This window comes from Mauremys reevesii, linkage group 15, assembly GCF_016161935.1.
Source record: "Mauremys reevesii isolate NIE-2019 linkage group 15, ASM1616193v1, whole genome shotgun sequence".
NCBI classification, from domain to species: Eukaryota; Metazoa; Chordata; order Testudines; family Geoemydidae; genus Mauremys; species Mauremys reevesii.
Window position 1 is genome coordinate 26604319 of NC_052637.1, and position 15500 is coordinate 26619818.

Here is a 15500-nt window from a genome sequence, read left to right on the forward strand (position 1 = left end):
GGAAGGTAAATTAATTGCCATTTTTAGAGCTTCATTGTGATTTAGAGAGGAGCCAAATGTTTCTGAAAACACACCGTAGAATGGTTTGGAATCCTAAACCATTGGAATGCAGAGAGGATTAAAAACCAGTCAGAACGGTACAGGGTCTTACAGCTGAGCTCCATTATTCTGGCTCTGTATTTCATCAGGGCCGCCTGATGCCCTTGATGGCAAAGCCTGGTGCATGCTTGGGCAGTTTTGCAGGGGAAAGAGAACAAGTGATGCACCTGTTCTTTGGAAGCCAGAAAAGGAATAAGAAGGAGACTTTTATCTGTTTGTGCTGAGTTTCCTCTTTTAGCAGGGCTGAATCATGCAGCCCTTAAGTGTGAGTAACTCCTATCAAAGCAAGTGAGAATTTTGCCTCTGTGAGGACTGCAGAATTGGGCCCTAACTGCTGCTGGAACACTGCTGCTGGAATAAACAACATTTATATTATATTTGCAGGCCACTTTTAAGTCCTTCCCACCTCTAAAGCTAACATACAACAGACTTCAGGGGAGTGTTAGATCCTAAAGTCTTAAGGATCAGGGATGATAAAGCTCCATGTGCAGCTCTGAGCATCTACAATTTACAAGAGTTCTGCTAACTCCTACTGGTTCCTCTGGAAACAGACCCTGATTGATGGAAATGGGGCGGGGGGAAGCTTTAAACTGATCATTTAAAAAAAAATCAGGATTGATTTAAAACAAATAGGAAAAATTAATAATTCTTCCAAGTCTGGCATGATCCTAGATACTCACATGCACTTCTGTTAAGCATCTGCAGCCTTATCACTATGGCCCTACCAAATTCACGGTTCATTTTGGTCAATTTAACAGTCATAGGGCTTTGAAAAATCATAAATTTCATGATTTCAACTATTTAAATCTGAAATGTCACAGAGCTGCAATTGTAGGGGTCCTGACCCAAAAAGGAGTCGTGGTGTGTGTGTGTGTGTGGGGTTGCGGCACTGCTACCCATACTTTTGTGCTCCTGCAGGCGGTGGCAGTGCTGCCTTCAGATCTGGGCAGCTGGAGAGCTGCAGCTGCTGGCTGGGACACAGAAGTAAGGATGGCATGGTATGATATTGCCACCCTTACTTCTGTGCTGCTGCTGCGGGAGGCGCTGCCTTCAGAGCTGGGTGCCTGGCCAACAACTACTGCTCTCTGGCTGCCTAGCTCTGAAGGCAGCACAGAAGTGAGGGTGGCAATACCGTGACCACCCTAAAATAACTTTGTGACACTCCCTGCAGCTCCCTTTTGGGTCAGGACCCCCAATTTGAGAAACACTGTTCTCCCCTGTGGAATCAGTATAGTATAGGGTAAAAGCACACAAAAGACCAGATTTCACGGTCCATGTTGCATTTTTCGTTGGTGTGAATTTGGTAGGGCCCTGCTTATTACAGTTTGTTGATACAGGGCTGGGAATGTTCATCCAGCTGATGAGCTAGCTCCCAAGGTGATTCCTAATCACTGCAATGCAGAACAGTATATAAGATTGTTATTTGTTTACACAGGGATTTATCTGTGTTCTGTTCTTAGTGTGAGAAAAAGCAGAGCCCACCAAGAGTCACGGAGGAAGTGGCTGAAAGTCGCATTCCTAGTCTCCTCTGCTGTCCTCGTTAGCCTCTTGAGCTGGAGCTACTTGGTCAGCGAAGATGGGGTCGCCGAGGTTCTGGCTCATTACAGCGAAAGTCTGCAGGACAGATTCATTGAGGTGCCCTGCTCCGAGGACTACGACAGCCATAAAAGATTTGAAGGTATTTGTACATGAGTGTCATGGAGTAGGGCAGCCCTCTCGTGCCACAGCAGGCTTGTCTCATTTCCACTAGAGTCCCTAAAGTCACCTCTTCTTTCTATAGCATGTACCTCATCATAACTCACACATTCCTTGACTTCCCAAATGCTCAGGTCTCTTATATCACTCCAGGATCTGCTGGTTCCAAAAGCACTTTGCTGTCTTTCTGTGCACCTTCCCCACCCCAAACTGCTTCATTAGGGCAGTGTGAAATTAGACTCCCTGCTAAGCCAATCTCATTCCTTTTCATGCTATGCTGACACCTCTAGTGGGAGTTTGTAAATAAAATTCAGGATGTATAATGGAACTAATTCTGGGTACCATCTGCACTGTGAGCACACAGTAATCACACAGGCGCCAGCTTCTGGTACAGGTTGTTTCCAGAATCATGTGCTTTAAGTACCGTAGTTAAGAGCCAGTTTCCCCTGCAAAGTGGTCACTGATAATGAAAACACAGCTTTGCTATTGTCACTCCCAAATGCAGTAGGCATGTGGATTCTGTCTCTGGTTACACATCCCCTTCCAAGTAATAGATCCAGCTCCGGAGACTGCTTTCTCTCAACTAGCTACCTATCTCCCCATCCACTTATGATTACTTTGGGTTCCTGATGATGGAGCTTCTAGAGATAGTGAGATTTGCCTCTCCTCTGGGGTATATGATATAGCACAATGACTTATGAGTTCTGGGATTCCTTGGGAAATGGGGAAAGTTCATGCTGGACTCTCCCAGAGGGTGGGCTGTCTTCTGCTCAGGTTCTGAGTGGCACTCCCAGGGATGCGTGAATAAGCTTTTTATCTCCCCTTGGTGTTAAATACCTTGGTGCCAACCTGGGCACTGTTGGTCTGAAATGTAACCACTGTGGCAAGGTTAGATGATTCCTGTGACTCTCAGACTAAACATGACGCCCACTCAGGGGCCATGTAGTTCCCACATCTGTTGCAGTGGAATTTGGGCATAGTTGGTGTGGCCAATGACACCTGCAGGTGCTGCTCTTTTGGGATTTATTCCATCTCCCCGGGCTCAAAGAAAACGCTATATTGTAGATCCCTGCTGGAGAGCTTGCTGGATTGATAAACTTCTTGGCTCTGGATATGTGAAAATATTTTCCTAATTCATAGATCTCATCACCAAAAGGGACCATTATGATCATTTAGTCTGGCCTCCTGCATAATGCAGGGTAGAGAATTTCATGCAGTCATCTTTGCCTGAAGCCCAATAACTGTGAGTGAGCTGGACTCAAATTATTTTTATTCATCTGATTATTTTTTGCTGGCCAGCAATCCCTCCCCCCCAGGGTTCTGCTTCCCCTCGCAGCACTGACCAGGCCACTCCCTACATACTCCTGCACTATGGACTAGTTCTGTACACCTTTAGCTTTGTATTATGATTGAATTATTTAGCCCAGATGATGTCTTTATAGGTGCAGAGCCAATCACATAAAGGGAGAGTAGCTTTGGAGCTACATTAGAGCCATTCTAAAGCTGGGTAGAGGAAACCTTTCACTTTGTTTCTGAGCTATTAGATGCTATATCTTTCTTCACTTATGATACTTTATTTTTTTTAACCGTAAGTGGTTACTTTTTAAAAACCTGGCCCTATATGCTATGTTTTCAAGAATTCACCTGAGGTATTTGATGCTTTTCCAAACCTGCTTTATTAACAAGATAATTCAATTTATATTGTGATGTGTATTGAATTTTGTGGTTGGTCAGCTCTTGTCTTTCGCTTGGTCTCCACAAGGGGGTGATGTTGAGATGATTAAAGAAATATATTCCATGCTATACTGTGACAAGGCCAGAAAGCTGCTGTCGCTCCAAAGGTAGTTTGCAGGTGGCTTAGTGACTCAGAAAAGGGATGATTACATTTAGCCTGGTGTGCTGCCAAATTGGATTCAGCTCCAGAGCTTTGAGTAGTCTGCTGGAAACTGTACTTTATACCTTAACTGTTTCATTCTGCTTCAGCCTAACATCTGCTCCTTTTGGCCATTTGCCAGAAGTTAGCTCCTCCCTGCATCACTGTTTGATGCCTCAACAGCAGTGTTTACGATGTTCCAATGGCTTTTATCTTTACGCTCCTGTCCCCCAGTCTCAGCAGTCACCATCCTTCCAGCTCAGGAAAACTGGATGAGTTCCCTCTTGCAGCTCATCAGCATCATTTGTCTTAAGAGTTTAAGTGATGCGAGGGCATTTCCATCCATGTCCCTCCCCCTCTTCTCTAGGTTGAGATTCTTGTTTCCAAAATGCTCCCAGCCCTTGCTGTTAAGAAGGACACAGACTAGGTCAGGGGTATCTTCTGGGTCCTGATTTTGTAAAATAATTTATTTTTAAGAGGGTAATTAGGTAGCAAAATAGAACTACAAGTACATCCAGAGCCAGCAGTAGCAGCATGCAAAATCTGTTCCCTTTATACAGCTGAGCACAGAGCTGTGAATTGTCATCATTTCTGAAGTGCGGATTCAGGGAAGAGTTAAGAAGATGACGATTATTGCCCTCTGGTGTTGAGTCCAGTTGCAGCCCTCTTGGGATTCTCAGCCTGGCAGCATCCTGTGGAGGTTTGGCACAGTTTCTTGTAGAAGAACCCGAAGGTTCTTTTAATCCAATGTTGAGATATAGCAGAAGAATCATCAATAAAATTCCTCATTTGTTAAAGTGATCATTTTTTTTATACAGTCTGAACTCTGATCATAGCCTAGCAGCAATTGCAAACACTCAGCCTCCACCCAGAAGCCCAGACATGAAGAAAACCACTATCGCTAGCTCTTTATTTACATTAAAACTAGACTTTTCCACCCTTGTTTTGTTTCATTATGGAACAAAATCTGACTGGTTCTGTTGTTCATTACTTGTATCAGTCATTCACTTATTTGCCATTGCTTATCCAAAGCGCTCAGACAAACATCCAATGACCATTAAAAGTATATGGATAGCGACCAGCAAGCCACTAGATGTTTTCTTAGATCTATTTAGAGCTAGCGTTTCTTATGGGCTTAGCCAGTTTCAGATCCAAAAAAGAGGCTCATAATGCATAATAGTGAATTTGTCTTTGACATGAGTTAACTTTTCCAGGGTTGTAACCTCCCAAATTGTTTCAAACCAGTCAGTTACAGATAGGGGACAACACTTCCTCTTTCTGGCCATAATGAGTGAAGAACACAAAGATATAATCAGCTATATTTGAGGGAGTAACCTATATAGGTAACTACATCCTGGCTGTTTTTGAACTCCACTGCCCACAAGGGCTGCTTGACACACAGTCCAGAAGAGTGTATATTTTTCCTATGGGCTGTATACAGTGCCTCTGCATTGCTCCTTGGCTATTTGAAAGAGAGACAGTAAAGTAAGTGCTGGTCTTGATGGGATTTTGGAGAAAATGGCACAGGGAAAGCTGGAGGTATATGGAACTAAACATGGAGAGTCTGGAGTTGCTGTCCATAAATCAGAAGTGCTGGTTTTGAAAAATGAGGCTACTGTGTTTTTTCACTCGGTCTTAAAATGCAAAAGCAGAGTGGTGGCTATAAGTTCACTCCTTAGCTTTTGCTTTAAATTATGTTTTTATTTATTATTGGGGCCAAAGCTTAAGAAACTGTTGCTATTAAATATTTGAGGCTGTATTTCATGAAGTATAAAATAATGTAATGGTCTATCATCTGCTGTCATCAGTAGCTACAAATGTGCTGAATATCCCTGCCTATAAATATTTTAGGCCGACTTTCCAAAGTTCACCTAAAATCCATGTAAAGATTCAAATACAGTTGAACATTCAGATGCTGGCCTAGATTTCTGTTAATGTGGTTTCTGCATCCAGACTAGTACACCATAGCTTGGAGTTTTCAGCACTTGAAGTGGTAATTCCTGCATCCAATGTGACAACAATAGGAGACTTAAAGAAGGCCTCCGGGACTGGATTTTGAGCCATTATAATTGGTTTTAAAGCACTGTGCTTCCAGTCTGCTTCAATTGATATTGTAATTGGTGTCACACAGCTGAAAGTTTATTCCTGACCATTGCATGGTAGTGAACATTCCTCATATGGAAATTCAGAGCATTGCTTGTCAGAGGCTGAGCTCCTGGCTTTATGTATTTAGGGAATAAGATGTGGTGCATCATGATCATAGGAATTGTGGTCTGCATTCTAAATCATGTGTGCAAACCTTTCTTATGCTGCCTCCTCAAAGTGTGCTTTTCACTCTAAAGTTATGGTGGTAGTCATGGTTCTACTGATAAACCTTCTGTGCGGATTGCTTTCTGTGCTGTAATGGTACTTCTCCCTGTCAGTGATGAGGCAGGTCCAGGTGGTAACTTCAATGTGACATCATCTAGAGGTTAGAGGAGTGGATACAGAAAGGCAGATGGGACGTGTGTGACAAGTAGGATCAGAAGATCCAGCAACTAGGCTGCAAGTATTGTTACAAGAATGTCATCCTAGCCATCTTTCCCTCTTGCTATGTTGCTCTGAGATGGGTTGCATCAGTTGAACTTTGTGACGAATGAACTTTTTGCTTCTGGGAGCATTCCCCAGTTACCACAGCCTCTTCATTGTATGGTGCCTAGGCATGTAGCTTTTCAGATAAAAAGTAAGGTGTAGGAGGTCTGGCCAGCTGTATGGTGTTGGGTACATTCTTTCTTCCTCCAACATACTGAATAGGTTGTGTGATTGCCGTGTGTCTCTGACTTGTTGAGTATCTTGATACGTTCTTCTTGATCCTTGTCAGAGAAGACATGCAGCTTGCAGTTTTAAAGCTGTGATGCTGATAGTATATCACTGAGTGTCTTTGTATCAACTGGACGCAGTATCCCTACTGACACTTGAAACCCTGTGAAACTACCCCCCCATTTCTAATTTCATTGTGAAGGTGAAACCAGCCTAGGTTTCTATGAAATTTTTCTCTAGGAAAACTAACAGAAGTAAAGGAATTTGGTTTGAATAAAGAACAGAGTCTGGAGTTGGGGAGGGCGAAGGTAGAAGCTAAAAATATCAGTATATTTTTAAATCTGTCTTTAAGTGTTACCATTTAAAGTGCATCTTTATCTGAAAGTGGGACCTTTCTAATCGATAATTGATAAAATAATCTTCAAACAAACCAGCTCCACCTTCTGCTTCTGCCTAGACTCACATTTTGTGTTCATCTCTTACTGTCAGGGCCTAGCTGATTTGACTAACTCCTGAAATATCTTTGTATTGCTTATATCTAGGCTTGTAAATCTTTGTTACCTTCAGAATACCTTTGTCAAAGCTCTTATTCATGTCATCATCTCCTATTCTGTGCTTTTGCTTAATCCTGATTCACCAGCTTCAGTCTTTCTGTTTCTTGAATCTCAGCTCCTCTTACCTACAGTTTGTTTTCCTTGGTCCTCCAGTATGAGACTAATTCTCTCCACGATAGGTCGAAGGTCTCCCCGCCTCCCCCTGCCCTCAGGCTGTCTTTGCCATCTGGAAAAGCCTCCCTGCTCAGTTGTCCTCCAGACTCTCTTTAAAATCTCATCTCAAGATCCATCTTTTCCCCTTGGCCTATGGCTTTCAATCCTGTTCTCTGGTGAAACAATCAAGTTCTACTCCCTGAATTTTCAGGCTTAATGCTCAGTCATTCTTCCTGTGGCTTCTATTTCCTTCACCACTGGTGTATTGGAGTTACAGATACCACTAGGAGCATATATTATACAAGGTATTATTGGTGGTAATTGTTGCAAAAAGATTCGGTGATGGTTGTGTGGTTCAGGCTGTTAAAAATAAATTGCCTGGTAGTTTACACCAACAGTTCTGGGAACCAAAATTCAGTCCCTCTTTAGCTGCCTCTTAAAAACACAGCAACATAGAATTCTTGTGTCTTTTGGGGCTGGGCAGGCAAAAATCTTGTCAAAAGGGTTTTGGTTTACGGGTTTGTTACAAATTGAGGCTGCGGGGCATCCACTCAGACCTGGTGTGATAAAATCATGAGAGTTGGAAATACAAGAAGTCTCATAATATTTGGTGTTCTGACAGTCCTCAGCTCCTGGAGTCAAGTGATTGTGTGAAAATTTCAGCATTCATTTAAGAAAAAAGGTGAGTTCGTAGCCTTCCTGATTGCAGGGAAAATCTTGAAAACTTGCCTCAATGTATTTCTTTTAAAAAACAGAAACAAAACCTTGTGATTATTTGGGGCCTGAGTTATGATTTTTAAATACTTGTGATTGGCATTACTACTGAGTGCTCTCTATGGCCTGCTCGGTCCTAGTAGTTCATATTGAAGTTTCTCGTCTGATGCAAAACACTGTAATTTCCGCTTAGTGATGGTCCTGGATCCTGTTTTTCTCCCTATTAACCTAGGGAGGGCAATGGGGGAAAACTGATGCAGACAGTTCCTTTGGTGTAGTAGCTAAGCACAGTCTTTGCTACGTTCCTGCTGCAGTGCAAGGTTCTTTGCTGGCATTGCATTATATAGTCTAATTCCCCTGACGCTTCCCAAATAATTGATTGTTGTTTGCTTCTTGGAGTATGAATCTTTCAGCACACTTTGGTGATTTATTGTTGAATACTCATGGAGCACACCATTAATCATTCTGGTATGTAATCCGGTTAGATGGTCTTTCCCAGGGATTTGTTACTGGCCCTGTCTACTTAATTTTTACCCTTTTTGATTTAGAGAAAAAAAATCCCTTTTTGGACAATGCAGAGAGAGATGATTGACAGGGGTAAGCAGGAAGTACTGAGCCATGAGGATCATGTTTGTTCGGGAAAAACAGATCTGTGATTGATAATTGGAGAGAGCAGACAAAGTGTGTGTGTGTGGAGGGGAAAGAAACTGTGTGTATACATGCAATCTACTCTATTCAGGGCTCTAAGTGCCTCTGACAGATATTTGAAACAAATCATAAAACTATCAGCCTCCTCTTATACCCAAACAAGAAAATAGTAATCAAAAATTAACAATTGAAGGAAAACAGTAGCCCACTCTACCCACCAATTGCATCCCTCCTTGCTTCTTTCCCTTCCCTAAGCCTTGGAGAAATGGCTGGACTTTGGAACAGGTCCAGAAGGCTGACAGATGTAGCTATTTCTCACCAAGGTGGGGAGAGGAGTTTTGTAATGCCTTTCGCCCATGCCAATTGCTTCTTGTTCCCATTGCCCTGTTCTTGCTCTTGTTTACAGTTTGCCTGATGATGTTGGATTGCGTAGATGCATTCACTGATTTTTTAGAAGTGCTTTCCTTCCCCCCGGCACCTTTATGTGCTCTGATGAGCAGATAGTTGTCTGAGAAAACTCAGTTCACAAGCAGTAAGTGTACTGGGGGATGTCAGCAAATATGTGGATCTAGGCTTTTCTATTGCTTTATAATTACCCCCCCGCTTCCTCTGCAAAAAATAAAAATAAAAATCTATAAAATGCCAAGTCTCAAGGACTCTGTGGTTTACAGTACATTTTAGTTGTTATTCCTGCCCTGAAGCTACTCTGGATTGGACATCTGTGATTCCTCAAGGACTACTAGATAAAGAGTGTACGAGATTTGTAGTGCTGGCTTCTCTTTTTAACTTTTATATTATTGCTGTGTTCTGCAGAAGTGGATTTTAAAGGTTATTTGCCATGTAATTTGAAGCTGTATCCCCATGGTCTCCTCTCTTCTCTGTCTCACCTTGTAGCCCTTTGCTCTCACATAGCAGCAAAGGGAAATTACTTGAATAATTGGTTTACACGCACACACTACAAAATTGCAGAGCTGATGGAGGTGACAGTCTTCAATGTCCCAGTTATACCCTTTCTGGTGCTTTGTCAGGCAACGGAGATGCCCTCTTGGACAGTTACTCTTATAAATGCAATCAGGGCACCTCAGGCCTGGGAATTATGGGTCCTGCCTCTTCTCCATGGTTATATTCTTGAGTCTGTCTTTCTCTCTCTGCCCTTCATTGCTTGCCTGCTGACTTCATGGCACACTTCTATGCAGCTGGGAGGGAAGGGATGATTAGTATCATCTCAGGTCATCATTTCATGAGCTGGCTTCTCAGGCCACAGAAGAGTATTTAGAACTCTTTACCACCAAGATCTTAGCATGGGGCTGATTGCAGAGATGCTTAAGGTTAGTCCTGAAGCTGGATCTCTTAAATGGTGTTGCAAGATTCAGCTGATATGCACTCCTGTGCTCCTAGTATATTTCACTTCCACAGCCCTGTGTGGCAATCCTCATTCTTCCAGTAGAGGTGGACTGGTGGGCCTTCCCTTTACTTGCACGGCGCTCGTTTGCTCCCCATGGCAATCCAATCCCTGGCCTTTCTGCTGAGACTGCAAACTACTTAGATTGTAAGCTCCTTGGGGCAGGGACCATCTTTTTGTTCTGTGTTTGTACAGTGGGGTCCTGGACCATCCTCATAGGCGTAGGATAATACAAATAATAATTTCTAGGGCGCTAATTGTGGTGGTACACCTCTACCCCATTATAACGCCACCCGATATAACACGAATTCGGATATAATGCGGTAAAGCAGCGCTCCGGGGGAGGGGGGGAGGGTGCTGCACGCTCGGGCAGATCAAATCAAGTTAGATATAACGTGTTTTCACCTATAATGTGTTAAGATTTTTTTGGCTCCCGAGCAGGGGCGGCTCTAGAAAGTAGGCTGCCCCAAGCAGCGCGGAGCGCTGCGCCGCCCTTCCCCGGTCCTGCGGCGGGTCCCCTCTTCCCGCGGCTCCGGTTGAGCTCCTGCCGGCATGCCTGCGGCAGGTCCACCGGAGCCCGGGACCAGCGGACCTGCCGCAGTCATGCCTGCGGGAGCTCAACCGGAGCCGCGGGAAGACGGGACCCGCCGCAGTCATGCCTGCGGCAGGTCCGCTCGTTCCGGGCTCCGGTGGACCTGCCGCAGGCATGCCGGCGGGAGCTCAACCGGAGCCAAATGCCGCCCCCCCGGGAAACGGCCGCCCCAAGCGCCTGCTTGGCACGCTGGGGTCTAGAGCCGCCCCTGCTCCCGAGGACAGCGTTATATTGAGGTAGAGATGTGTGTCGTGATTTGGGATGGTCATCCACTAGAAAATGCACAGAAATGAAAAACCCATTGCACCTAGGTCATTGGATAGTAAATCGTTTCAGACCAAGGCTGGATTTGAACTGTTGACATGAGCTGAAAAGCTTTGTGTAGAACTGCCAGACCCTGAACCATCTCGTATTCTTTGCCCCTGCTTGCCTGTGGGCTGAAATGCTGCATGTGGGGCCAGGCCAGCCAATATCTTTCTGCATTCCAAGGACCATTATGCAAGCAGGAATCTTTGCCTTCTTTAATTCTGCCCTTGGGAAGAAGTGAGAGGTCATTATGTTTCCCACTTCCGATTTCATACGTACAGGAATGAAGTACAGTGTCTCTGATATAGTCATACCTGACACATGATACCATTCTAAACAAAGGCTAACTTCTCTGGCATTAAGTCTTAATCTCAGGCTGCACTGAGTCTCTTTATTTTGATAGATTATCAAAGGGACATAGGTTAGCATGTAAGCCTTTATTTTTATTTTTAACAAGCTTATTTTTACAGAAACCTAGGAGCAAAATAAATGTTTCCAGGAATTGTTTTCATGTTAATTGTAATAGTTTATTTTTAAGAGCATGGCATTCCATTGCATTGTGTTTAACCCAAATATCTTGCTCATGTATGAGAACTGGGACTCAAAATGAAATGTAAATTTGGATTGGTTTTAGTTTTAACGATCTAAGGTGATAGTAATCAGGTCAAGAAATCGGTTTCCAAAATATCCTTTTTAACCTGTCCGTTTTCCTTTCAAGGAGAACAAAACTTGGGAAACTGGGAGGTGGGATATTGAGATTCAGTGTGTGCTTCTTTGTAATGTAGTCTTTGCTTTTTATCGTCCATCTCCAGGGTGCACTCCTAGAAAGTGTGGAAGAGGCATAACAGACGCAGTAATCACCAGGGAGGAAGCTGAAAGAATCCGTAGGTAATTTTTCTTTTAGCCTTAAAAAATCACCTTAGTAGCATTGGACTAGAGGCAAGTGGGATTACATTGAAAGTGTTTACACCATGTCATTGGTGCAAAGGTCATTAGCTGAGGACTAAGGCTAACAGTTCAGAGTGTTAAAATCTTTCCCAAAGTCTTTTTCTATTTTGCAACTGACTGCTCTAGTCATCTGGGACACTCTGTCTTATTCACTGGCGGTTGGGGAGGAAGACTCATGCCCCAATAGAAGGAAATATGGTATTGTCCTGGATTGAATTAGGGATTTTCATTTGCTCCATTGTTCCTGGTCAGACTTTCCCCCATTTTTTGTAACCCTATCTCCTTTCTGTGCATAGTACAGTAGTAGCTATGAGCTGCTGTGAGCTATGAGCTAGAGCTAACAAAATGCAGTAAGGCAGATGGCTTCCTCTGTGACTCCAGTGTGTGGTGCTGTGGTCAAGTGCTAAGAGATGCTTGAACTTGACACAGCTGGGCAGATGAACAGCCTAATTGAATACCAGTTGTTTTCAGTAACCAAACACTAGGGGCTGCCTGAGTGATGTGGTCTGTATTGTAAACTGTGGGTTGACTGAGAACACTGCTTCTGAGGCTATGTCTACACTAGCACTTTTGTTGCCTACACTAGCACTTTTGTTGCTCAGGGGTGTGAAAAAAACACCCCCGCATCTGACGTAAGTTTCACCGACAGAAGTGCCAATGTGGACAGCGCTATGTTGGCGGGAGATGCTTTCCTGCTGACATAGCTACTGCTGCTTGTTGGGGGTGGTTTAACTATGCCGGCAAAGAGATCTCTCTCCCGCAAGCATAGAGTGGCTACATGCGAGACTTTACAGCGGCACAGCTGTAGCAGTACAGCTGTACCACTCTCAGGTCTGTAGTGTAGACATAGCCTTAAGTCTCCTAGCCCCCTGCTGATGCACGACTGGTATAGATCCCAGTCCTCACAGATGTTGTAATGGCTTGTTCACCAGCTAACTCAAGGGTCCATCCCTTTCAAATTCTGGTCTTTTTTTTGATACTCCAGTATAATGTAGAGATTTTCTATTATTGCCCTTAGAATCGAAAAGTAGGACTCTTCACATTAGTCCTGTTTGGCAGGATATCTTTGGAAGCCAGGGATTTTTTTTTTTTTAAGTGTCTTTGGGATTCCCACAAGAGGACTGAGACTGCCCCACATTGCAGCCGCCTTCTTGCAAGCAAATGCTCTACCCTTCTTGGTATCATGGGTTTATTTGCCTGCTTGTGACTCGTAACAGCAAGATCATAAGGATTTCAAGCCAATGACAACTCTCTTCACTAATGCTCATTACGTGTGTTGTGTTGGCTAATATTTACCCGACAGCTGTACATTGTAAATTGTATTGTTAAGGACAAAGAGGTCTGGCTGTAGTTCTGATTTGAGACTGTTATTTCACCTGCAGAATAGCGGAGAGGGGACTGTCCTTGGGAGGATCTGATGGAGGGGTGAGCAGCGTCCTGTTACCTTTTACATTCTTCTGTTGTCAAGGCAAGATTTTCAGGTTTTAAATGCATTTTTGGGAGGGGGCAAGGGGAGGAAGTAGGATGGATAATTCCTCTGGCAACCCTGATTTGGCAAGATCTCCTTATGGAGATGTTGCTCTTCCTCAGTAGTAGAGATCATGGCATTTGCATTAGAACTTACTCATTCCCTGTTGTTCAGTTTGTAAATATAACACCCGTGCTGTACTCTGCAGTCTGGTGCATGATATTGTGCTATGGACATGGATGCTATTAACTACAGCACTGGTGCATTGACCTCTGACTCCTGGTTCTTCAAAACTGTGCCTCTAAAATAAACTGTGGAAACCCCTTAGAGATCAGTTTTGGGGTAACATGAAACGTATTTGGTGCCTCAAGAAGACCTTTGAAAAACATTCTGTTAAAAAACAATTCTCTTCCTTTGATGTACATTCCCTTTCATTTCTCTTCCCTCACTCTTTATTCCCAGCATATTTGTGTGAGGAATAGAGTCTTTAGTTCTGAAGAGTTGGCTGCTTATTCCCCACCTATATTGGTAATCTGTGACATCCCAGTTTGTGGTAGAAGATGACATGATTGTTAAAGCCTGGTATGACTACTTGCATGCTTAAAGTTAAGCACCTGCTTTAATCTTCTGCTTAATTAGGACTAGAAAGGAAATGAACAAGGAGTTGATAGAAATTTGAGAATTTTTTTTCTCATTTTCATGCACATATCCTTGTCAGTAAGGAATGAGGGAAATGAGACACAGAAACAAAAAATGTTTGTAAATCAAGGGTTCAAGTCTCTTCCAAGGAGGCCTCAGTATAGCAGCTCTTTAATGAGCACTGCCCCAAAACCCCATGGAGAACAACCACTCATCTGGGAAGAGTTCTCTGTCCCCCAGGTTTGGAGAAAGTAGATTGTGACCTGCCTCTGCAGAAATGGATGAAGGCTGATGTTTTTTGGCAATACACATTGGAAGGGTAGAAGAGAAGTTAGGAGGGGAAGGAGTTAAATGTTAAATTTTAAATAAAGCCTTCATTTACTCGGACTAATAATACCATTTGCTTTTTCCTGCAGTTGATGCTACTTTTTGATGTTGTAGCCTTTATTTTTCCTGACTTTTTTTCAGCTGTTTGTAATCCCAGTTTACGTTCCCGTTATTTTCTCTCACTAACCAAGTGCCACAACTCTCCAGCTGCAATCCTTGCACAGGTGGAGTGACATATAAAACCTGTGGAAATGCAAGACATGTTTACCATAGCTATATTCCTTTATTTTCAGGCAGACTCTGTAATGCCGACAGACTCTGATCGTCGGCGGGCAGGATCAAACTGGGGACCTCTGGAGCTTAATGCATGAGCCTCTACCGCATGAGCTAAAAACCAACTGACTCTTAGTTAAAGCTGTAGAACAGACTTGTTTAACTCTCTCTCTAAGTGGTCTCAGTGCCACTAGATGGGGCAGAACACCACACCCAAGGAGGTGTGGGTGGGTGGGTGAGTTACATAAGCACTCAGATCACCATGTCGGTCTCAAATCTATGGATTTGTCCATTGCAGTGTAGAAATATAGCTGCAGCTACAAAATTAATAGTTTGATTAACTACTGAATAAGTGACTTCATTTTGTCTTGTTTTAGTCAAAGCAAGGAAAAGTTTGGTGTAATATTTGTTTTCCTCCTGAATCCCATTTCTGTCCGCCCGCTTTATGAGTAGGTGCACTGTTGGATGTCTGTTTCTATGTAATGTGATTCAGTCATACAGTTCCAATCTACTAACCTTTGCCAAACAAATTTTATTTTTCTCTAATGGCAAAAACCCCAGTAGTCCTTACTTTAGCAAAGTCCCCATTGAAATTATTGGGAGTTTTGCTTGAGTAAAGATGGAATGATTTGGTCACGAGAGACTAGGTTCTTGCTTTAAAGCCAATTTCCCCAAGTGTCAGTGTAACCCTGTGGGTGGAGTGCAAAGAACTGTCTAAGGGAATGTGAACAGGCCTCTCACTTGTCCTCTAAAGTCTCAGCTTTCATTTTTAACCCTCCTCCATAAGTCTCCAGTTTATGGTTGCGAAGAAAACCTTGAAAACACAAGCTGAGTGTAACCAATTCAGAGATGCCTTCCCAGCTTTTCAGAGACCTGAAAAAAAACTCTCAGGTGTGAACTGCTCCATTTCAATGGGTTCTAACTCCGATAGCAGCAATGCTAATTTAAAAGACAACATCCTTAATTATTTCACTGCTTACCAAAGCATGTAACAAAGGATAGGAAACATC

General features: G+C 43.3%; 1 protein-coding gene across 5 annotated transcripts in view; it reads left to right on the forward strand.

Moving 5' to 3' along the window:
• Nucleotides 1-15500, forward strand: part of OGFOD3 (2-oxoglutarate and iron dependent oxygenase domain containing 3) — an 88211-nt gene that overhangs the window by 1784 nt on the left and 70927 nt on the right. For 3 of the 5 annotated variants that reach the window (XM_039501044.1, XM_039501046.1, XM_039501045.1), the window contains exons 2-4: nt 1560-1777; nt 11648-11723; nt 13166-13208. In XM_039501044.1, the coding sequence (XP_039356978.1) occupies nt 1560-1777; nt 11648-11723; nt 13166-13208 (337 nt within the window). The remainder of the gene's footprint in view (nt 1-1559; nt 1778-11647; nt 11724-13165; nt 13209-15500) is intronic. The other 2 variants (XM_039501048.1, XM_039501047.1) reach the window with 2 other exon arrangements.